Source organism: Corvus cornix, chromosome 6 (genome assembly GCF_000738735.6).
Source record: "Corvus cornix cornix isolate S_Up_H32 chromosome 6, ASM73873v5, whole genome shotgun sequence".
In the NCBI taxonomy this organism is placed as follows: domain Eukaryota; kingdom Metazoa; phylum Chordata; class Aves; order Passeriformes; family Corvidae; genus Corvus; species Corvus cornix.
Window position 1 is genome coordinate 15,786,511 of NC_046336.1, and position 22,080 is coordinate 15,808,590.

The following is a 22,080-nucleotide window of genomic DNA, read 5'->3' on the forward strand; positions in this document are numbered from 1 at the left end:
TTACGTCTTGCTCTAAGGGAAGTACAAATCTTGCACTGCTAGGATCCAAGTATTTCAGCGAAATTCCTTCTCTCTGTGGCATTCCTGCTGTGTGAAGAGCCCCTGACAAGTGAGTACCCACATTGGTGAAAGTGAGAAGGGCGTGAACACATGAGTGCTGGCAATCCATGCTGCCATGCTTTGAGAGCTGCTTCCCCAGCCTGCCAACAAAAGCTGCTGTCAAAACACAGCCCATGTCCCTCTGCCCATGCCACCACAGTTTGGTCTTGTCTTCATGGAGCTGCAAGCATTTCCCCTTGTGTTTAGTGTGCTGAGGGGCCCAATCTTAAACCCATATGGAGTTTGGTGCAACAGAGGATGGACTACAATCCTCACCACCTCTTCAACAGCTGTGGTCGATTTTGATGGAGCTCAGCAGTTCAGGTGAAGCTTTGTTGGACATTGTCATCTTGGTGGTCAAGCCACCTCTTGGTTCCCAGTTCTCCTCCCAAAGCAAGGCAGGCCGTGAATTCAGCTTTTCTGTGTTAATTTAGGCAGTTACACAGAGGTACCCAAGCCAGAGCCTTCTATACCCTGCTCTCTCCAATGCCAGGGGAGACAGACGGGAACCTCATTGGATGATTTATTGCTAGGTGCCCTGTGCGTTTCTCCTCATCAACTGCAAGGGAGCCTCAGGAGGCAGTGATTTTAACTTGGATGCTATGAGTGCATTGCTGAATCTGGGATAAGCATCACTCCCCTTAAATTTTCCTATTGTGATTTTTTTAATGTTAAAGGCATTTATTGAAACATAAAATACAGATGCCTTGGCTGAATTTTAACTCTTCACAGCTACCTCACGCTGTCCTGTTAGCCACCTTCAGGTCGTTATAAATAGCACTTTCTGATTCTCTGTGTGCACATTTGCAGTGAAAGTGCTGAAGCCATTGCAAGAAACCAATATTGTCTGGTTTTAATACATTACTTAATCTGTGCAGGACAAGCCAAGGCAGACTTACTCTTCAGGCAGGTTCCATTTTGATGCAGTATTTACTTTAAATGAAAGGCCATGATCCTGTTCAAAGACATGATTTCCCCTCTCTCCTCTGCTGTCATTAGAGTCAGATAACAGGAAGAGACAGTAAGATAACTGCCACTTATTTAGATTTCACTGAAGCTTTCAGGCAGAAACGGGGACGCCAGCCAGCGCCAAATCAATTCATTTGAATGATTTGCTGATTATCTATGTTAGTTATTCCCTGATTATCTTGCCTGTTGTCCAGGACTAGCTCTTTGCCTTTGGGCTTGGGTTGGCTGTTTATCTTAACCTATTATTTCTAGGGAATATTCTGCAGCATAAGTAGTGCACCCCAGTCTGCAGATACCAGAATAATTTGCACTGGAAAAACTGAGGATTGGTATTTTAATAACTGATTGATGGAAATAAAGCTTGATCATATTTTCGTGGGAGCATCTTAACTTGTTAGTGAAGCAGGGTTAATAAAGACTTAGATAGTTTTTTTCAAGACTTTGGCTTGAACATTTAGATTGCTGCTTTCGTATTATAATTGGTGCTTAAATTATGTGCATTCCAAGAGCTTCCCATCAAGATACACTGAATGGGGATCATACCTGTAGAAGAATTTAGTCTAAAATACAGGGAGCAGGTGAACGTGCACAAACAGGCATGGATGTGGTGACATGAACTCCAACAGCAGCATAATGTGACAAAGGTAGGTGTCCAGACCTCCAGTTTCCAGTCCAGAGTTGCTGAACCACAGTCCTCTCCCTCTCATATGGCAGCACAGTGCTCCTGTAGTCACTGCTGCATCCCTCCAGAGAGTTCATGCTCACCATCCCAGTACCACTCAGACAAAAAAAGAGAATCAGTGCTGCTCCTAACACTTTGCTTGAATTAAGCTTTCTTTCCACAGAGTCTACAAGTTCATACTTCCAAGAGTCATACAAGATGATGAACTATAGCAAAGTTTAGGAAATTTGAGTCAGTAACATTGAGATGCTAAAGTACTGTGTGATGGAGCTACAGTAGCAGGTGGCTAATTCACTCAGATTGTGCAGTCTGTCCTCCTTCCTGCAACCAAAGGATCTGAAATATTCTTCAAAATCAAAGGTAATGCTCTGTACTTTGGGGTTTCTGGTGACAAAAAGACAATTAAGCCTCTGAATTTGGTTCTGTTGCATTGTCATTACTTTCCAAGTGAGGCAGGCCCTCAGCCAACAGACTGTTTTCTGGCTTTTAACCATGTGCATTTTAACAACATAATGTAGATAAATACATACCGCTTTCTCAACAATAGAAATAAATCACTTCAGTCTATTCATTGCCATGCCTAAGTGAATTTTTCTGCAGTAACTAAGGCAGTTACATACAGTCTGAGCTAATGGAGGAGATGTTTGGAAACAAGGCTGTGACCAAAATGAGATATTGTCATTCTAAATGATGAAAGAAAGAAACCTCCATGACAAAGCAATACAGATGAAATCAGACATGTTTTGCAGCCAAACACAGAATAAGAAATGAAAGCAACTCATGATGCTGTCAAAATTATGGTCCAGTTTTCCCTCCCTCATGGACTGGTGCAACAGGTGCAGCCTGTGGGGCGAGGCTCTCTGCCTAGACAAGAGTGGCAGCCAAAGGGCCAGGGCTCACTCCCTGTCTCACCAGCCCACCCTCCTCTCCTTCCTCATCAGCCCACCCTTCTCTCTTTCCTCACCAGCTTGCCCTCCTCTCCTTCCTGTGTGTGTGCGTATGGCTCTGTTCATTTTGCTTGGCAGTCAGGACAAATTGAGAAGTCTGAGGAGAGACTGATAAACCAGCAATTACAGAGCAAAGTCAACAAGAAGAGATGGCACCACAATGGCCGGTGGGAGCATTTGTTCAGTGAGGGGAGAGAGCTCCAGGAGCAGATACAACTTTCACAGCACAGATAACAGGTTGCCGCTTGACATCGGTCCCCAGTGAAGTAGATCCAACCTGTAATATCTGTAAAATCAAACTTTTGGCTGGGCCAATAAATCTAGCCATGCTGAAACCTTAAAATACCCTTTTTCACTCATACACTTTGCTGTAAACAGCATGTATTTAAGTCAGCTGGATCAGATCTGATAGAAACATCCAAAGAGAAGTCAATTTTTGGCTTAAAGATTGTATTTTTTAAACTTACACGCATCTGTTGACATCTGTGTGTCTCGTTAGGAGAGGAGCACTAGAGCTGCTTTACTAAGACCATTAACTCCAATGTCTTCTTCCTGGCAGTTACCAGAAGAGACTACTGAGGGGAACTGTGGGAGAAACAGGCACCAGTAGAAAAATCCTTTCCTGCTTTCATCATGCAGCTCTGAAAGGGCTTCCTGAGCCAAACACTGTGAGCAAGCTACTATGTTTAATACTCATCAATGTACCTATCCTCCATTAATTTGTCTTTTCTTTTTCTGAACCCATTTGGACTTTTGGCATCCAGCGCTTCCCACGGCAACAAGTTTCATAATTTAATTATGTGCTGTGTGAAAAAGTACTTCCTTTTGTTTGTTTTAAACCTACTAAAAGAGAATTACAGGATACACAACAGAATTGCATGAGCAGACTTAAATGGGAAGATAATGTGGAACGACAATGGAAAATCAGTCTCACCACAGAGAACTGGAAACCAGCTTTGTTTTTGCTTTACTCTGACCACCAGTACAGGGTTAGTTAATACTTCCTATCGTTCCTCTCCCTGTCATAAATAAGCCAATTCACGTGATTTGTGTGAAAAGTTAGAAAACATTCTGAGGTTTCTACAGAAATAGTAATGTTTGTTAGAAAGATGAGATCCAAGGTCTTCCTTTTCTCTTAGGGCAGAAAATATGTGGTGACTGCTGTGCTGAGCAAGGAGAGCCTCTGAATTTGCATTTGAATTTTCTAGGTGATGTGACAGTTAAATATGTCAATATGATTTGGGGCTCTCGTGGAGATGCACCACAGGGAAAGAGCAAGTGAGTCTCTCTTCTTGGAACTGACGTGCGATAGCATCTGGAAAAGGTGAGTGCAGTTCTCTGTGCCTCGTTACCGGGAAGCCAAGCTGGAGGAAGTTCAGAGAAGAAGAGCCAACTGTAGCTATATGCTTGGAAGAACTGCCTGATGAGAAAAAGTACAAAGAGCTGACAGCACAGTTTGCTAACCAATGCTTAGGGTGTAAGATGACATAATAACTGTCAACTAATGTTTTAAGTGTAAACCTGCAGGATTGAGAGGAACTAGGTTAGTGCAGGACAAGAGAGTAGCATAAATAGTGACAGGCATAACTTATGCTTAAACAAGGCTTTATCAACCCTGGCCTTGCCCCATGTGTGAGGTTGACCTGGGCGTTCCTGGTCTCAGTGTGTAATGTTTGCCAGGAGCACACAGCTTGTGATGCTCTCGCCCAGCAGAGAGAACTGTGGGCACAAACTGAGCAGTGCCATTGCCCACACTGTGAACAGGGGCTCGAGTGTTGCTTGCATGTCCCAAAAGCAACAGAAGCACTGTTCCTGTCCCATTCGCATTACTGACTGTGGCAATGCTGGCAGAACTTTGGTTCAGGTGTTCTCTGGAGAAAGCACATCCCTGGGTCTAAGTTAAGGTATAGGCTGACAAGGAAAGACTGATCCTGTTTGGGCTTTATCGATAGAAACTCTAAGAAACTATTCATGTCATGAAACCCACAGACAGTGAGACTTTAGTATTCAAAGCCCATATGTGAACTAAATATGAAGAAAACTGTAGAAAATGCAACAGGCAAAATTGCAAGTGCGTTGTATTGCAACAGTTTCAACTGCAGCAGGGTTTGAGGAGTGTGCACTGTGGGCAACACAACTTCCTTCTGCTGCTTTCTGTGATTGAATGGTTATCTACAGCATCCTGACTCTTTAGGAATTTACCCTTCAGTGATACAGACAGAGGTTGTGGTGCTCTCTCCCAAACAAACCCATTTATCTATAGAACACACTTATCCTGGCTAACTGACTTTAACACACATTCTTACAGTTTAATATTTTACAGGTGTCAGATGGGTGCTATGAAGGCTGCATAAAGAGCAATGTCATGTCCACCAATAGATTCAGTCCTGAGGGGAAATGTAATGTAATGTGAAAGAGACAAAAACAACAGAAAAGCAGCTTGGGAAGACACAGAGATTAAGTGACACATAGGGCTCAGTTTAGGCACATCTTAATATTAAATTGCTTATTTGTCTTCAAAAGTAGAGTACTCTGACTTGATTCTGTAATCACACTCCAATTAAACCTGCCTTTATTTATGGCCAGTACATCTGAGACTGAAGAAGACCTCTTTTCTTCACAAACAAGTCTCTTAGAAGGTAATGTGATGGCAAAATTCAGAAAGGGTTCACACTGTTCCTCCCAGACTGGTATATGTTCTTCAAAGGACAAATGTGAGCTACCTCAACCTTCAGTTTTAATTGGTTGTATCATGTTAATTAATCCTTAAACTTTACTTTGCAGTACCTTCTTAAGAAAATTACTGAAAATGTATAGATTTCCCAAAGATTACACAAAATCAAAACACACAGCTACACAGAGAGCAGTGTAGGATCTGTTCTTCTAAATGAAGCTCTTTCTCCAGTTAATTTCTGGTACATGTTGGTAATATTATACAAGGAATAATTTTGGTTGATTATGATCCTGTAACTAATGGGTCTCTTCCTCTCTCTACAGGACCTCTGAAGTCTGTCCTGGCGACCAGTCTGCTTTCTGCATCTCCTCCCCAAATGTTCTATGAGTCTGAACAGATTTTTAAAAGGCCATTTTTGTTCAGATTATATCTTTGGCTGTACCTTGACACGTGAAGAACTGTAGAGATTGGCACATGATCTATGTGCATAGTATTTCTCATTGCTCTTTGTATGAATGACCCCCACAGCCTGCACTGTCTGTGGCTGCCTTGGAATCCTTGGAAGCAGACATGCTTTGGAATAGTGGGGATTCACCAACAGTGCTGGGGAAGGGGACCCCCAGTGTAGTGCAGGATCCTTCTCCAGGCATTTCTTGCATGTGTCTGCTCCAGCAGAGTTAGGTGCAAAAGTGTGGGCTGTAGATGTGCCTCTGAGTTACTGTGCAGCAGTTGAGCTGCACAGGTACAAGCTGTCCGTCTTCGAGGATGTAGCACTAAGCTCTGGGTTAAGTCCAGCTGCCTCTTCTCAGCACCTGTCTGTATCACCTGTCTGTCTGCTGAGGATACTATTCAGACACCTATTTACATATTTTCATATTAATTCTGCTGTAAGGTTTTAAAGTAAGCATTTTAAAATAAACAAAGTATGGTTAGAGATCAAGATTTCGATTAGCATTGTATCAGGTTTGACTCTGATGTCATGGTTTGACTTCAAGGGAACATCTGGGCTATGGTTTAGACTCCGCAACACTAAAACTTCTATGTCTACACCTACAGCTTTCAACCCCAGTACTGGAACGAGGTAAGTTTATGAGATGGACAAACTAGGGAAGGATTAAGAGCAAGCAGCTGCTCCAAAAAGTTAGTGAAGCCCAAAGCTTAAAGTATTTGGGAGGTACTGCAATGTTTTGAATATAGATTTTAAATATATACAGGTTTTATATCGGCATATTTATTTTCATGTCAAGTGCAACTTATTCTTAGCTTTTACGAGAAGTAGTATAATAAGTAGTTGTGTTGTGTAACTCTCCCGACACCTCTGGCATGAACTAACAGTGTAATTGAAATGATGAGGTCTCTGGACTCAGAGACTCGAGGCTGGGTACTGTCTGTGACTGACGCTGCTGTGTTTTGTCAGCCGATTCTGGGTTATGCAGTTTCTGTTACAGGGAGACCTCAGCTCAGGGGCAGGAGCAAGAAGGGGAGACATCTGCCTTAGGAAAAAATTATCCTTCCCTTCCCTTCCCTTCCCTTCCCTTCCCTTCCCTTCCCTTCCCTTCCCTTCCCTTCCCTTCCCTTCCCTCTATTTAATATTGTACTTTATGAGATATTTCCATGTGCAACCACTGAGGCATATTCTCTCAGTCTGTTACGAAAAATAACTGATTTGCCTATGAAAATCATCAGCTTCAATGGACTCCAAATCCATTGCACGAGTTCTGAATTTGGCTCTAAGGCAATTCCTCCTCTAGCTCTCTAGGGCCAATTCTACCCAAGTATTTTGGCTTCTACCTGTGAGAATGAAGCCTTTTGAAGAGTTTCTGCACCTGAGAGTCTAGCAATCTGTTTTTAGATGAGGACAGATTTCAGGTCCATCCTTCTAACCCCACTATTAAACAACCATTAATAGTTAGCTAGGTGGTTATTGTAAGCTTCTGTATTTGACTATTAACAGCAACTGCATGTGTGTGTCTGCTCCGGATAAAACAAACCTATCTAGGGATTGATTTTATGATGCCAAAATGATAAAGTTTGCTAAAAAATGTAGAGTGAATGTGTAAGCTCTGGAAAACATTAACAAAAATAACTAAGTAACACTCCCTATTCATACCTAATTCCTACATCAAATTTAGCTGTGTGTACTTTGGACTCATTGGAACTACTACTGTGAAAAATCTTGCTGCACAAGTCCTCTTTGAAGCATATAATATTTTGTGTTCTGATTGCTCTGTTAAAAAAAAAAAAAAAAAGTTTTGTCATCACTGTAGTTCAGGCAGATTCTCCATTGTCTGGTGTCTTGTTATAGTCATTTATATCAACACAGAGTGGGTGTACAGTAGCCAGCAGTCTGTGTTAGCAGCATTTTAGATTCAGTTTGCACTTACGTAAATGATTGTGCAAGATGTGAGAGGTAGTCTAGCCCCTGGGAATTATATATGGTTTTGGGCGTAATCTTTATGTGTGTAGCCAACACATAAGAATATAGAGAAGTTTTAACATGTTACCGTTGCCATCACCCCAAATAAATATAATTAAACAAGCAGCTTTCAGTTGCACTTATAGGCAGGATCCAGAATAGCTCATGTTTTTGGTGGCAGATATATAGGAAATACGAGCCTATAAGGAACAATATATTGCTTTGTTTTTCATAGCATTGTTCACCACATTCTCATAATGGTCAGATAAGAAAATCTTCAGACCAAGGAAGGGTTAGAAAGTGCATTTCAGTAAAACATTACAATCTATGTAGTTTAACAGGATGCCTCTTCACAATTCAGAAGAAAACTCTGGTGAATTATGTCACATTTCAACTGAATTAAACTGGTTTAGAGATACTGGTATCACAGTAATCACTAAGACAGCCCAGTCCAGAAAGAAAGTGGTATTAAACTGTGTTTATAATGTGGGGCCATGCGTTCCTTGCTTTTACCACAGAGCCATAAATGTTGCATATTCCACTTTGTAAGTCAAGGCGTCCCAGAAGAGATATTAATGATATTGGGGGCTACAGGAAATGGAAGCACCTTAACAATGTATTCCCCTGAGGGTCTGGCATGTGCTGCCTTGGAAATCCTTGACAAGACTCAAAAGCACCATTAAAGCTTTTCTGTAGCTTGCTTTTCTTTTTTTTTCCACCAGACCTGGTGACAGCATATGGAAAAAGAGCACTTGCTGGTGGCAGCACATCTCTCATACCCACAAATATTCAGTGCTGGGAAAGGAGAGCTCTTCAAATCATCAGAGAGCTAAGTCCAACCCATGGGTGGCTTAAACATTCCTGAGGTGTCTCTCTGCAGAGGTTTAGGATCTTTATTTCGCCTGACTCTAAACCACAACCCGTGTAAAAGAGCAAAGGAACAACTGAAGAGACAACCCCTGGTCAACTTTTTGCTGGTTGCTTTCATCTCTTGAAGTTTTCCGTGTGATGGGGCTCTGCAGGTTTTCAGGGCAAAGCAAAGATGTCTAAATGCCAAGGAAAAAAAATCTGCTTCCTTCTAACCCAATGCTCAGAATCAGCTGAACCCATTTTGCTGAAACCTTAAATGTACTCATCATGATGCAGATTCCCTCAGAACAGAATTTTTTTCACTTGGATGATTTAAATTTGGCAAAATCATAGGGATGGAGAACAAAACGCTATAAGCTCCTGCTAGCTCTGCCTAGAATAATAGTTTATATGTTGTCCACCCCTTTTTAGACAAAGATTTATCTTGTTCTGCTATATATGATGAATGCCTTTAAGACTGACTTGCCTTAATGTTTATTACAGTTGTAACTCATTTATTAAATCAAATCACGATGGTGAGGAGGAGGAAGTTGTGAGAAGTGAATATCTAACAGATGAGTTATCTGGAAGAAGGCAGCACCTACTGACATCACCCTGCAACGTGCAGTGACTCTGTCTGGAGCAGTCTGGCTTCCATGATGCTAGGAAAATCAGAGAGGTGAACTTCCTCCTATTTCCTCCTTGGAAGGTGTTCAAGGCTGTGGCCTCACCTCTCTTGGAAGAGTCTCGAAATATTTTCAGTAATGGGAAGGGGTGGAATGGCTGTGGGCTGGATCCTCTTGGAAAGTGCCCTGTAGCATTAAGGAATGACGCTGCTGGTAGCCTGCTGCAGCTGTTAAAAAGATGGAATTTTGCTGATTTGCTCACTAATTCTGTACAGCCAAACGCCGTTACTGCATCTAGGATTGATCCGTCACTGGTGTAACTCTGCCGAAGGCTGCAGTGTCACAGACGGTGCGATTGTGGGTGAAAATCCCAGTTTGGAGAGCAGAAACCGGCTAGATACACATTAGTGATAACAATCTGTGAGGCAAAGGATAGTTGTTCTGTGATTCCAGACACGCTCACTTATAAATTGAGGGCCGGTTTATGTATTGCCCGATATAACCACTCCAGGAATCAGGAATATTCCGTTTATGGGGGCATTTATCACAGATAATCATGGGTGCGGTGGAAATATCGCCTGGCGTGTGTCGCTGGTTTTGGAAGCTTTCATTTCCTGATTTTCTGACACTGGGTTTGTGGTTTTGGTTTTTTAAAATTATTCTTATTTTATTTTAACGCACCAGCCTGAGGACAGGCCGGCACAGCTCAGCGCCCTCCGCCGCAGCCGCCCGCTCCCGCCGTGCGCGCCCGCGGTGCCGCCGTCCAGGTGTTTCGCGTTACCGCCTCCCCGTAAAAGCCGCTCACGAACACGGTGACACATAAACGCTAAATTAAAGCGGTGCTGCGCCCCCGCCCTGGGGCTGGGGGAGAGGGAGATCCGACCACCCGCAGCCGGGCCGCCGAGCGGGCCCCGGCCCCGGCCCCGGCCCCGGCCCCGGCCCCGGCCCGGCCCCGACCCCGACCCCGACCCCGACGCCGCCTCCCGGGGCTGCAGCACCGGGACGGAGGCGGTGGCGGCCGGCGGGAGGCTCCAGAGCCCCACCGGAGCCCGTGGGTGCCGCTTCCTCTGGCAAAGGCTTCCCGCATCGGCATTCGAGGCACCTGTGGAGCGCCGGCCTTGGGGAAAGCTGCTCCGGGCTCCACGCAGGACAAGGGCTGGGAGGGAGGGAAATAGGGTCAAAGCAGCCGATGGGCGAGGCTGGGCCAGGATTACAGCACAGCCCCGGGAGCACCGTCCTGCGAGGCCAGCGCGGCAACATCACTCATGGGGCGGCCGGTGACAGCCGGGACCCCACTGCTTCCCCCGGGGAGCCCGTCTGACCCCTCCCCGCCAGCCCCCGACCTGGGGGACACACGAAGCAGCACATTCGCACCGGCTTCCTCCCGCCAGAGCTGCTCTTTCTGTCCGCCCCGCGGGGAGCGCGGCCGGGCGGCAGCGGGGGAGCCCGGGTCCCGCCCGGCTCCGCCGTCGGGCTGGCAGCGGGCCGCCGGCAGCAAGTGGGGGCCTTGATTTTTATTATTATTTTTTCCTTGAGCTCAGAACCCCTCGAAGGCGGGTGATTTCACGGAAAGTGAAGGGGAAGACAGGGCCCCGAAGTTATTACACAAAATAATGAGTTCTCCAGCCGATCCCTTCGGGCTGAGACCGTGCCAGTGCGGGGATGCACGCATCCCGCCCCGCCGCCCTCCAGAAATCCCGAGATTGGCAGGAAAACTTGGGGGTGTTTCAAGTGCATACCAAGAAAATTAATTTGAAAGGATCCCTTTTTTTTAATCGGGAAAGATGTATATTTTCTCTCTCTCCCAAGGCTTCTCTCTCTCTCGTCCCCTTCCCCCCCGCCCAGGGTTTTCCAGATAAATTGGAGAGCTTTCCAGAGGGAACCTGGAGAAGAAATAATAGAAATACTAAAGCACTGTCTTGATTGCCCTGATCTACAGCACCTTATTTGAAATGCCCATTAGACTGTAAAATCCGGTCAAAACTGTACTCATTGCAACAATATTGGTAATAATGTATTTTGTCCGAAGCTGCATTATCTCCCTCACGACAGAAACTACAAACAAAATGTATGTTCCAAGCGAAAAGGAAAAGGTTTTATTTAATCCAGAAAATAATTAAAATCTCATGTATTTTTATTGGTTTTAGTATCCAGCAGAGTGAAAATATTGAAACTCCGAGACCCCTTGCATTAAAAAGTCACAACTGTTCTATTTTATTAGTTCTGACTGTGTGAAAAAAATTATAAGGACAACATTGAAAAAATCCGGGTTTTAGAGCCCCGAATGGCCATAAAAACAATAAAATCAACTATAAAACCTGCACTAGTGATATTAAAAAATTATGTAGTTCAATAAATGTGACATTTCATGAATGCGGATTTAATAGTCTCCAACCCGTGGAAGGAGGAAGGCTGAGGTCTAACAATTGAATTTGAAAGGGGCGGTTCTGTAGAACTGCAAAATTAAGTGCTTCATTTTTCTTGTTAGGGATTATGCAGTGGTAGTGGAATGTAATAACTGTGTCATTAAAACTTCCTTTTAACAAGGCCTATTGCTTGTATAAAAGTCAGAAAAGAATAATCTCTTCCTCTATTTATTTGTTTTCCAATAATACAGCAAAACATTTTTTTTTCTTTTTGCATAAACTTGTTCTCAAGATTTTGAATCGACAGCTTGTAAAATATTGTGGGGGCCCTCCATTCTGCTGCCTCATATCATGCACGTCGTTATTCCAGAGGGCAACGGGTCATGGGTTTACTGTACATTTATTAAGTAAATCAAGCTGCAAATCCAACACTTCCAGATGAAAACATTAACTAAACCCCTCGGAAAGAGGAATGCCTGGGAGACTGAGCACAGAGAAAAAATAATCAAAACTGTCAGCTCGCTTTACGTGTACCTGATATTTACAAGGCACAAGACCACGCTTTAAAGGTGAGTTTTGGCATTTGCTAACAATGTAAAGAAAAAGAAAACCCAATCTCTCTGTATTATTAAAAGATATATTTTTTTGTTTTTCATTTCACCAACACCCTTTCTTCTTGCTCTGAGCCTCTCAGTTATTAAGATCTTCGTGGGTTTGAACTGGAGACCTTTTTTTTTTCTTTTTTAAAAGAAAAAAAAAAAAAAAGAAGCAAAGTTATACCAGCACCTGCTATTCCTTAACAGCTTTCTGTGCTTGCTGTCAGCACGGGGGCATGTGAGTGAGACGGTGCACGGCGGGGTCCGCGGACACGGAGGGTGCACCTGCTGCCTCCGCTCGCACGGAGGGGGACAGGGCTGCGCCAGCCGCTGCCGTCGGGGCGAGGCCCCGAGTGCTTGAGGGGCGCGGGCAGAGCGGGGTTCGCTGCCCCTTCCACACCGCTCCCGCCACCCCTCGCCCAAGCCCGGCCGACAGCGGTGCTGGCAAGGGGCAGCCCCGCGGAGCGGAGTCGGCGACGCCCGGACGGAGAGCGCGTCTCTCGCTCGGGGCTGCGGGGCAGGGGGAATCACTCGGCGGGATCTTAAAAATTTAATCGATGGAGCCCAGGTGGCGCTGCTCGGGCCGTCGCGCCGCCTTCTCTGCCAGGGCTGCGGGCACTGGGACCCCAGCCCCGCGCGGTCCCCGGACGCCCCATCACCCTCCAGTTTTCTGCCCGATGCCGGCCGTCGGTGCCAGGCCGGACGCGAGAAGTGCGGCGCAACTTCCTGCTTCGCCACGCCGTGCTCTCGGCCCTGTCCTGGGCACGGGGCAGGAGCCTGTGCGGCCCCGCCGCCCACGCACTCCCCCCACCCGCTCCCGGTCCACGCAGTCAGGCGGAGCGCTCGCGCGGACCTTTCCAAAGGAGAGCTCCCCGGGCCGGGTGGGAGGTGCCCATCCCCTTTTTGCTTCCTCCCTCGGTCCGCACCAGGGCCACGCTGCAGGGGTCAGCGCCCACCCCCATGGGGAAGCCCGAGAACCGGGTGACGCTGTGTCGTGCGCGGGCAGAGGAGCGGGAACCGCTGCGGGAGGCGCCGGGCCCCTGCGCCGTCGGGGTCCGGCGGGTGGCGGATCGCGCCCCGCTGCCCCGGGCTCCCCGGGCTGCGGCGGTGGTTGATTGGCGCCGCGGGGAGTTCGCTCGGAGAGGCGGGGGGAGTGTTTGCCGGCGGGGGGTGGTTTCCCCCTTCCCTGGCCGGGCTCATTGGCCAGACGGCGCCGTGGCAGGAAGGGGACAGAGACCACGCGGGCTCCGCCCCGCGCCAATAGAAACCTATCGAAGGGTAACCCGAGCCCAGAGAAACCCGCGGCGGCGGTGCCAGCACCCAGCCGCCGCGGTCGGGGCCGGCTTTCCGCAGGGGCGGCCGGGGGGCGGGGGTGCGCGGGCGGCGACCGCGCCATGCAGTACCAGCCACCGGGCGCGGCGCCGGCGGCCCTGGGCGTCGGCGTCCCGCTGTACGCGCCCACGCCGCTGCTCCAGCCCGCGCACCCCACGCCCTTCTACATCGAGGACATCCTGGGCCGCGGCCCCGCCGCTGCCCCGGCCCCCCACTCCCTGCCCGCCCCGCCGCCGCCAACGCTGCCGTCGCCCAACTCCTCCTTCACCAGCCTGGTGTCCCCGTACCGGACCCCATCTACGAGCCGACCCCCGTCCACCCGGCCTTCTCCCACCACCTCGCCGCCACCTATGGCACCGGCGCCTACGCCGGGCCCCTCTACTCCTTCCCCCGCGCCGTCGGCGACTACGCGCACGCCCTGATCCGGCAGGACCCCCTGGGTAAGCCATGTGCCTCCCCTCCGCCCTCCCGGCTGCCGCGCAGCTCGCGTCCCGTCTCCATCCCGCCGTCGGAGCAGGGGTAAATGGGAAGTGCCTGAAAGTGGTCCCCTTTCCCGCCCGCCCCGCTGCTCTGTGCTCCCCCGGCTCCCTCCGGCCCCCGTCTGATTTACAGTAAATTAAAGACGTGCCGCGCTCCAGGTCTGGCAGCGAGACCACAGTGCGCGGCCGCGGTGACTCAGATTTGTTTTCCTTCAAACCAAGTGACTCTGAGAGTGTCCTTAGTAATGTCGCGTGTGGTTTTGGTGGGGAGTTTTAATTGTGCTTGGAGATCGCATGGCAGATCTCAGTCTTTTCCTGCGGATGACTTGAAAAACAGTCGGGAGGCCGGCTCCTCTCGCTGGGGCCCCTGAGGTTCCTCCGCGGGTCGGCTCGGGCCGGGCCGAGCCGGGTCGGGTCGGGGGCCCCGGCGACCACTTCGCGCCCTTGGCCGGGGGAAGCGACCCGCTGCGGGGCCGAGCCCCGTGCCCGGGCTGCAGCACTTGTTCTTAGTGATTGCAAAACTGGACCTGACTCACCACATTTGTGCAGTGAAAGAGGCTGACCCTTTCCGTTCATACAGGAAACCTTGAGCTCTCGATAGGAGTAAATCTGGTTTCAGAAGCTGTTAAGTGTTTTCCTGGCCGCCTGAAGCAGGCTCTTCCCCGGGAGTCGTGCACATTGCTGATTACTTTATCGACATCCTCAATACAGACAAATTCAGGAAACACTCGACTTCTGATAGCCGGGATCCGTTTTTCTGATATTGTTCATTTCCTCTGTGTGGGATGTGACTTTATGACAGCTAAAATAACCAGTTGCTTCCTATTTTTTGAGTCTGTTTTGCACCAGAATTACTAAAGCCTGACGCAAGCAAAATCTAGAAAAACAATGCAGCAAATTGCAAAGGGTGCAGGCAGAAAGACAAACAGCGTGACTCAGTAGCACTGGCTAGAGCCTCCTGCCCCGGGACGCGGCCGCGGCTCCGCAGTGGGGCAGGTTCCCCGGCGTGTCGCTGCCTGCACCGCCTCGCCCCTCAAGCGGCCCCGGCCCGGCGTTCAGCCTGGCGGGCACACCGCGGCCTCTGGCGGGCAAGCCCCCAGCCGGGGGTGGGGACATGGGGCACTTCTTCCTAGAAGCCCAGTGCCCTCGTGTTGGCGCATCACCCCTGCCCAGCCCCGCGATGTCCCCACTCTCCGCAGGTACCCGGGCACTGGCTCAGAGAAAGGGAGACAGTTTCTTTAGGGCATCGCAGTGAAAGAGCAGAAGGAAGCAAAGGTCTTTTTTTTTTTTTTTTTTTTTTTGGTCTCTTTTCTTTGCGAGATAGACCAACAGGAAACACATTGACGGAAATGTTGCCAAAGCCCGTAGAGTGACTTTAACTGGTCTGCCCGCTTGGCGAAGGGGAAAAATCAGAGAGGGGAAAGATCAGAGTAGGAACTGGGGGAAATAAAAATCAGGCGAAGGAAATTAGCGAGCCCTGGACCCGGCCCGCTTCCAGGCCTGGGCCCGGGCAGGGCCGGGGCTTCCCAGCCACGCGTGTCCGCGGCCGGCCAGTGACCCTCGGCGCTGTCCCTCTCTTTGTAGGGAAGCCGCTGCTGTGGAGCCCCTTCATCCAGCGGCCGCTGCACAAGAGGAAGGGGGCAGGTCCGCTTCTCCAACGACCAGACCATTGAGTTGGAGAAGAAGTTCGAGACGCAGAAATACCTCTCTCCGCCGGAGAGGAAGCGCCTGGCCAAGATGCTGCAGCTCAGCGAGAGGCAGGTGAGGCCGTCCCCACCCCGGGGAACCGCACCCCCTTTCCGGCCGCTCCGGGCCCGCCGTGCGGCTGCTGTTGGTGCATCGCTCCCGGGAACCTGGCCGGCTCGGGGTCGGCAGGGAGGGGGTGCTTGGCAGGCTCTTGCTTTTTGCTTGTGGCTTGGGTAGGGCTCCAGGCACTCACCGGCTCCAAGACTACCCCGCGCCTTTTCTTGTTGTCGTTGCTCAGGTGAAAACGTGGTTTCAGAATCGCAGAGCCAAATGGAGGCGTCTAAAGCAGGTTCGTGGATGTTTCTGTTTCTATAGAAATAAGTATTTTAATTGTCTTATCTTACGCTGTGCTCGCCTATTCCAGGTTGTATGCAGAAGTCATCTGAAAGGCTGTTTAACCTCTTCACCTTGATTAAAAAGACAAATAGTCATGCTGGAATCCATGAGGGCTCGTTCAGGCAGCACTAATGTTAAAAGCTTCTAATGTAGTTCCTATATCAATTATGCCCGTCTTTCACACACCACCTATTAAAACTCCACGCTAATTGTTTTGTAAACCCATATGTTGTTTAGCCAATTAACGTGGAGAAGATAAGTAATTGTCAGTAAATTACTTAGGCGGTTTTTTGGAGAACGATATTGGTGTTTTAAAATGCCCCCTCTTAATAAACACAAGTCGATGTATTTTACTAATGTTGGGAGAAGGCAGGTACAAACACCTTTTTAGTTTTGAGGAGCCACATGGAAAACTGAGTAGCTTTTACTTTCTGTTCACAAGGAGTTACAGTGTGTGAAGCTAAGAGGTTAAAGCAGTTTCCCTTCCCTTAGAAATCATACTCAAGCAGATAATTATTTGGGGGTTTTATGGCACTTAGGGCCCAATCCTGCCTGGCTCAGCAAAACTGAGGTCCCTTGGCTCAAATATTTTTGAAAAATTCCAGCATTTTGGCCTGAGTCTGGCTTCAGCAAGTCTGACATGGACACACATGTTTTACTGGCAAATTGGCCTTTAATATAAAAGTAAAAACAAAAGAAAACTAATCACAGTACCATGCTCTAGATGAATCTGTTCTGTGACCTTCACCTGAGTTTAACTCAATCTTCAGTTGATTTTTTAATAAAGTCCTATTATTCTGGCAAGCGGCTGGCTAGGGCCCAACCCATGCCACAGTGTCTGGAGACCTCGCTTGGGATCTCGGCCATTTTAAGTCATTTCCTCCTTTTCATTCAGTCACATCCATTTCTCCAAGCCCGGATGGTTATATCCTGGGTACGTGTCTCTGCCTGCTTTCTCTTTAGAGTAGCATTTAATGCCCCCTTAGGGGACTGGGCTCTCCAGACAGGTGCCAATACACGGTACTCTTGCCTTCACAAACAGGGTTTGGGTTCGGTTTGTTTTAGTGGTGAGTGTTTTAATGTTGAGCTTTAGCTTAATTAGTAATTTTTTTCCATTTGCTTTTGGGCCACTGATGGATTCAGCCTCCCTCCTCTTGCTGTCGGGTGTAATTAAAGAAAGATCAGGGCAGGAGGAAGCTGTGTGTCGGTGTTTGTAGACTCATAATAAACATTTGCTTTGCTAAAGACAAAAGTTCAGAGGTTCCTGGGCTCCAGCAGCTCCTGACTCTTTTGAAGTGACTGCGATAACCATCGCCAAGGAGCCTTATTCACGGCAGCAGCCCCTGTGGCTGTGAGGGAGTGCAATCAGAGCCCTCGCCCAGCCCTGTCCCACTCAGGCAGGTTTATAGGCAGGAGGCCCGGGGAGGTAGCGGGACACCTGCCTCTTTCTGCAAGAAACCCAAGGTGGTTTTCCCACACAGCACAGCTGGAATTCCCAGGCCTCCTGACTCTGGCCTGTAGTTCTGTACCAAGCAGGATTCTTTCATTGCAGGAGAACCCCCAGGCCACCAAAAAAGAAGAAGTAGAAGGTGCTGACAGTCACAGTGACCAAAGGCCGGAGAGCTGCCAGAGCCCCGAGCAGAAGGGTAAGGAGGTCTCTCTGGATGGCTCACAGTACACCCCCTCACCAGCCTCACAGGAGGACCTGGAGTCAGATGTCTCTGATGACTCTGATCAAGAAGTGGACATTGAAGGCGATAAAGGCTATTACAATGCTGCCCACTAACAGCCCCATGCAGAGAGCGGACCCTAACTCGGCTTGCACTTTACCAGGGGCTGGTTTGAAAGAATATTGTGCTGCAGGAGAAAACTTTCACCATTACACTGAAAGAAAAAAAGCATCACCAAATAGACTCATTTTATAATAAGCAGAGAAAGAAAGATGTATTTTCTGCAAACAGTTCAGTTTTGGCATCTCTAATTTGGTTAAAGGACCATGGTTTGTATTTAATTATTTGTAAGATATGTTTATACAATAATCAATGTTCTAACTGGAATATAATTCTGCACCCTGTCCTTGCTCACGGTGGTGGAGAGGGTCTGAATCAGCTGCTGTCAGTGATCAGGCAAAACTCTAGCTAGTGTGGAAGTGAGTATGGATTGCAGGACTAAGCCCTTTATATGTGTAAACAAACGTACTTTAAATAGATTAATTTAAATGCCCTTTTTAAGCAGAAAATTATGTTCTGTGAAATAGGGAGGGATTTGACCATCCCAAGAAGTGCCTTATGCTTGCACCCTTTTATGTGCCGTGGTGCTCTCTACTGAGACATCCCTCCATTTGTCAGGTAGAGTTGTTGGACAGATTCCTTTTTCCTCTTGTGTGAGATGAAATGTGCCTTCTCAGATTTTTGAGAACCTTGCCTCACAGTTTGGATGGTTCCATTTGCAGAAAAAAAAATTACTTTCCTCCTTTAAAATCTCTAGCACTGTTTTTTATGGATTTCATATTTGAAGAGAAAATGCAAGGAGCGATAGGGCCCTACTGCAGGAGAGAAACTGGCATCAGCTGTGGGGCATAAGTGAGGCACACAGGTGTGGGAAGATAATGCCTATCTGCTTCTGTACATAGTAGTTTTGTTTAAAAGTCTTGTGGTTTTATACCTCACATTGTTCATATTTTGTACATATTTGTTCAGTGTTAAAAAAAAAAGGCAAAACCTGGTATTTAATTTTTGATGGACATATCTGTGAAATAAACCTAAATTCTGCACCACTCACCACTCTGGCCATCCAGTTACTGGCAGGAGAAAACCCAAACCTCTCCTCTACCAGCAGTGCCCCAGGTGTGTTGTAAGCGGGCTTTTCCCTCACTGTGCCGGTCACCAGCCACCCCACAGCTTTCTGGGTGCCCTTGGTTGCAGGAGTCTCATGTGATCTCACTGCTATATTTTTTTGCTGTTTTTCACCCCACGTTTCAGTTTTGCCCATGCCCACACGGGAACAGGCTCTGTGGCAGGAGGAGGAAAACCTGGCTGGCAAGCCCAGGCTGGAAGCATGGGTGTTTACCCCCGAGTCGTCCCGACCTCGGGGGGCCGGAGAGGGGGTGCGGGCTGGAGGAGGAGCTGGGGCCGGCAGAGCCTGCTCAGGGCCGGGCATCGACCGCAGCCGGGGCAGACGCTGACCCACCTGAGTCAACAGTGGTTATTCATCGGCCTTTCTCCGAAATTACGTTGAACTGGGGAAGGAGCACGGACCCCGGGGTACGAGAATTGCTCCCAGGAGCGGGCATCCTCGGTGGGCACCCGCGTGGGTATTCAGCCCCTCCAGGTGCCGCAGTGAGCACCCAGGGAACAGGGACTTACTTAACCCGGCCAAGTGTCACGGAGGCTTTTAGGGACAAAAAATGTTTTTCGATAGCAACAAGTGACTATTGTTCTGGTGAGGGAGGATGGCCCTTATAGCAGCTGAAATGTCGCTTCTAATCGAGTTAATGCTTTGAGAAATATCAGCTGAGTTTTCTGAATAAGTTCAACCCACTACAGTGGGGCTTTAGCTTTGGTTTATTTTAAAACCGCGTTCATGAACGGGGCCCGAAAAGACGAAGCGATCGGGAGGTTCTGTCCCCCTGCCCGTGCACGCCGTGCAAAGGCTCCGGCTGCCCCCCGAGCTGCTCGGTCGGGGCCGCGGCAGGGCCGAACGCCTGCCGCTCGCATGCCGGCTCCGGGGACGCGGGCACCGGGCCCTGGTTTAACGCTGCCCGTGAAAAAGGGAGCCTGGAGACGCTCCAGGGCGTCCCTGGGGCTCCTCTCCGCCTTTGCGCCCGGATCGAGCCCAGCGCGGTGCGCGCCACGCGAGGAATCGCTGGCGGGCGCAGACAGCTCCCTGCTGGGGAGGAGATCGCTTCTCCGTCCTTCGGCTTTTCTCTCGCTCGGGTTTCCGTCGAGGCTCTCAACGCGGGTCCCGACGGGGACGGGAATAGCCTACCGTGAGTCCTGGGAGCTGCGGGGGGGAGGGTGATGGGGGTGGGAGGGCCGGAAGCAGAGCAGGGAACGCTCGGGAAGATGCGTCCCGACTGTACGCGTTTGTTTTTCTTTCTCGGTCTCTCTGTCCCGGCCGATATCAAGGAGCACGAAACCGGCCTTACCTCTTCACCGCAACTTCGTGTGATGGCTGTGCTTTGGCGTGGGGATGGGAACACGCGTGGGACAGAGCGGCCGTGGCGGGTGGGCAGCCGCCGGCGGCCCGTCAGAGTGGGCGCTGGGGCAAACCGCATTTCCAGGAGGGCTGATGCCGCCGTTCCCGGCCGGGACAAGCCGGGAGCCAGCCAGGCCCGATGCGGTGGGCGGGGCGGGGGCTCTGCCCGAGGCACTACTTGGGGTCGCGTCCCGGGCGAGGTAACGGGGTCCAGGGAAGCCGGGCTCGACAAACCCCGGCGCTTTCCCTACCGTGGCAGGGATTTGGCGGCTCCCTGCAGGTGGGGAGCTCAGATGCGCTGTCTGCAGCCGCCTGGCCAGGGATGTGGATTTCCAGGATGTCGCGACAGGTGACAAACAGCGCTGTAACCCGGGCTGGGCAGTCAATATGCCCTTACTCATCCGCCCACCCGGGGAGGGGGCTTACGGAGGCAAAACACACCGGTAGGTCTGGCCGAGCTGCCAGTCAGAAGTAGCCCCCCAGCAGCTGTCCCTAATTCCCCCAGCTCGTTTTCACAGCGGGGGAGACCGACGTGGGGATGTCCACTGTGGGGCAGACGAGTGTCCCTCCACGGGCAGTCTTTGCTCCTTGGCAGGAGGAAAAACAGCCAAAGCACTTTACACCGTTCGGGAAAACCTTCGAGCCCCTTCCGTGCCACCCTGCTCTGTCCTGTTTGTTTGCCCGTTGGCTATTCCATGCCGAACTGGCACGTATGACCTTTCCAGCACAACTCCCGTCTTGTTTTCGACTTTTTTATCAGCCGATTCAACTTGAAAATGGTTATCATTTAGCAGAAAAACAAACAGAAAAGCACATTTTTGTAAGCAAAACGTTAATGATTGGAAGAATTGCACCAATTTCAGCTTGACAGTGTGTGATTAATCCTCCGGGTCAGGTACTTATATTTTTAGTCATTAGGTTCGTCGGCCTTTGATATGCAGAACTGTTTCTAGCCTAATAGGCTATCGACCGAGCCGCTGTGTACTTTGACTCCTGCGCAGCGCGGTCCCCGGGCCCGCGGCGGGCACAGCGCGGGATGCGCGGGCAGCGCCGGCCGGGCGGGGCCGGTCCCGCAGGGCCGGTCAGGGGCAGCGGCGGGAGCCGCCCCCGGGCGGGGCAGGCCGAGCCCGCTCCCGCGGCCGGGACACGCGTGGGGCTGCGAGTTCGCGCCCGCCGCCAGTGCTGCCGCGGGGGCGCGGAGAGGAGGAAGGCGGATACGCGATATTTGCAATGCAGGTCACTTTAATCCTTCACACTGAAATGTCCAGAGCCTCTTCTGTTGCACAATAATAGGAAATAATAACTCATGGCTGCTAATTGTTTGCTTTCGCTGAAAAGGACCTTCCTCTGGTCATATCGGATAAAAGGAGTTTTATCCATCCACTCAGTTTAGTGGACGACAAGAAATGGTATTAGGCCTGGAAGATATCTGCTATTTAATGTCGCCTCAGAAGACAAAAAAAAATAAGAAAAGGGACAGACAATAAGATCTGTGCACGGGTATTATTGTCTTTTAGCTACGTATGTATATATAAAAAATGTTAGATTTTGAAGAAATTATTTTAGCACATGAGAAAGTTTCAAGACAGAGCTGTAAACCTGAAAGATGCATGAACAGCAGGTCAGAGCATGCTGATCTGAATCAGATCAACTTCCCATTAGCGTTTAGCAGTGGTTTGGGCTTAGTAGGGACTTTGTCCAGGTCTTTGGGTGACAACTGCTTACCAAAAAGCCTTTGCTGGTAGTTGAGTCTCTGTCTTATTCTG

General features: G+C 49.3%; 2 protein-coding genes across 2 annotated transcripts; one reads left to right on the forward strand and one right to left on the reverse strand.

The window, feature by feature from the left end:
- Positions 1–10,472: 10,472 nt before the first annotated feature.
- Positions 10,473–13,424, reverse strand: LOC120410208 (basic salivary proline-rich protein 1-like). The gene is made up of 3 exons (XM_039553992.1): positions 13,203–13,424; positions 12,415–13,160; positions 10,473–10,605 (listed from the first exon to the last, which is right to left on the reverse strand). Exons 1-3 carry the CDS (start codon positions 13,422–13,424, stop codon positions 10,473–10,475), a joined length of 1,101 nt encoding a protein of 366 aa, XP_039409926.1.
- A 151-nt stretch (positions 13,425–13,575) lies between these two features.
- On the forward strand, positions 13,576–18,897 carry HHEX (hematopoietically expressed homeobox). The gene is given in 6 exon segments (XM_039554348.1): positions 13,576–13,850; positions 13,853–13,996; positions 15,620–15,671; positions 15,673–15,796; positions 16,020–16,070; positions 17,670–18,897. Coding segments are annotated over 6 exon segments (837 nt in total). The 5' UTR covers positions 13,576–13,618; the 3' UTR covers positions 17,904–18,897.
- Positions 18,898–22,080: the final 3,183 nt, after the last annotated feature.

What these genes read in the sequence shown, in the direction of transcription:
- LOC120410208 (XM_039553992.1), bottom strand. Translation starts at nt 13,424, where the DNA reads ATGAGCCCGGCCAGGGAAGGGGGAAACCACCCCCCGCCGGCAAACACT. An exon ending in GCACGACACAGCGTCACCCG is followed by an intron (nt 13,161 to 13,202) that starts GTTCTCGGGCTT and finishes TGACCCCTGCAG; the next exon opens with CGTGGCCCTGGTGCGGACCG. An exon ending in AAGCTGTTAAGGAATAGCAG is followed by an intron (nt 10,606 to 12,414) that starts GTGCTGGTATAA and finishes TGTGTCCCCCAG; the next exon opens with GTCGGGGGCTGGCGGGGAGG.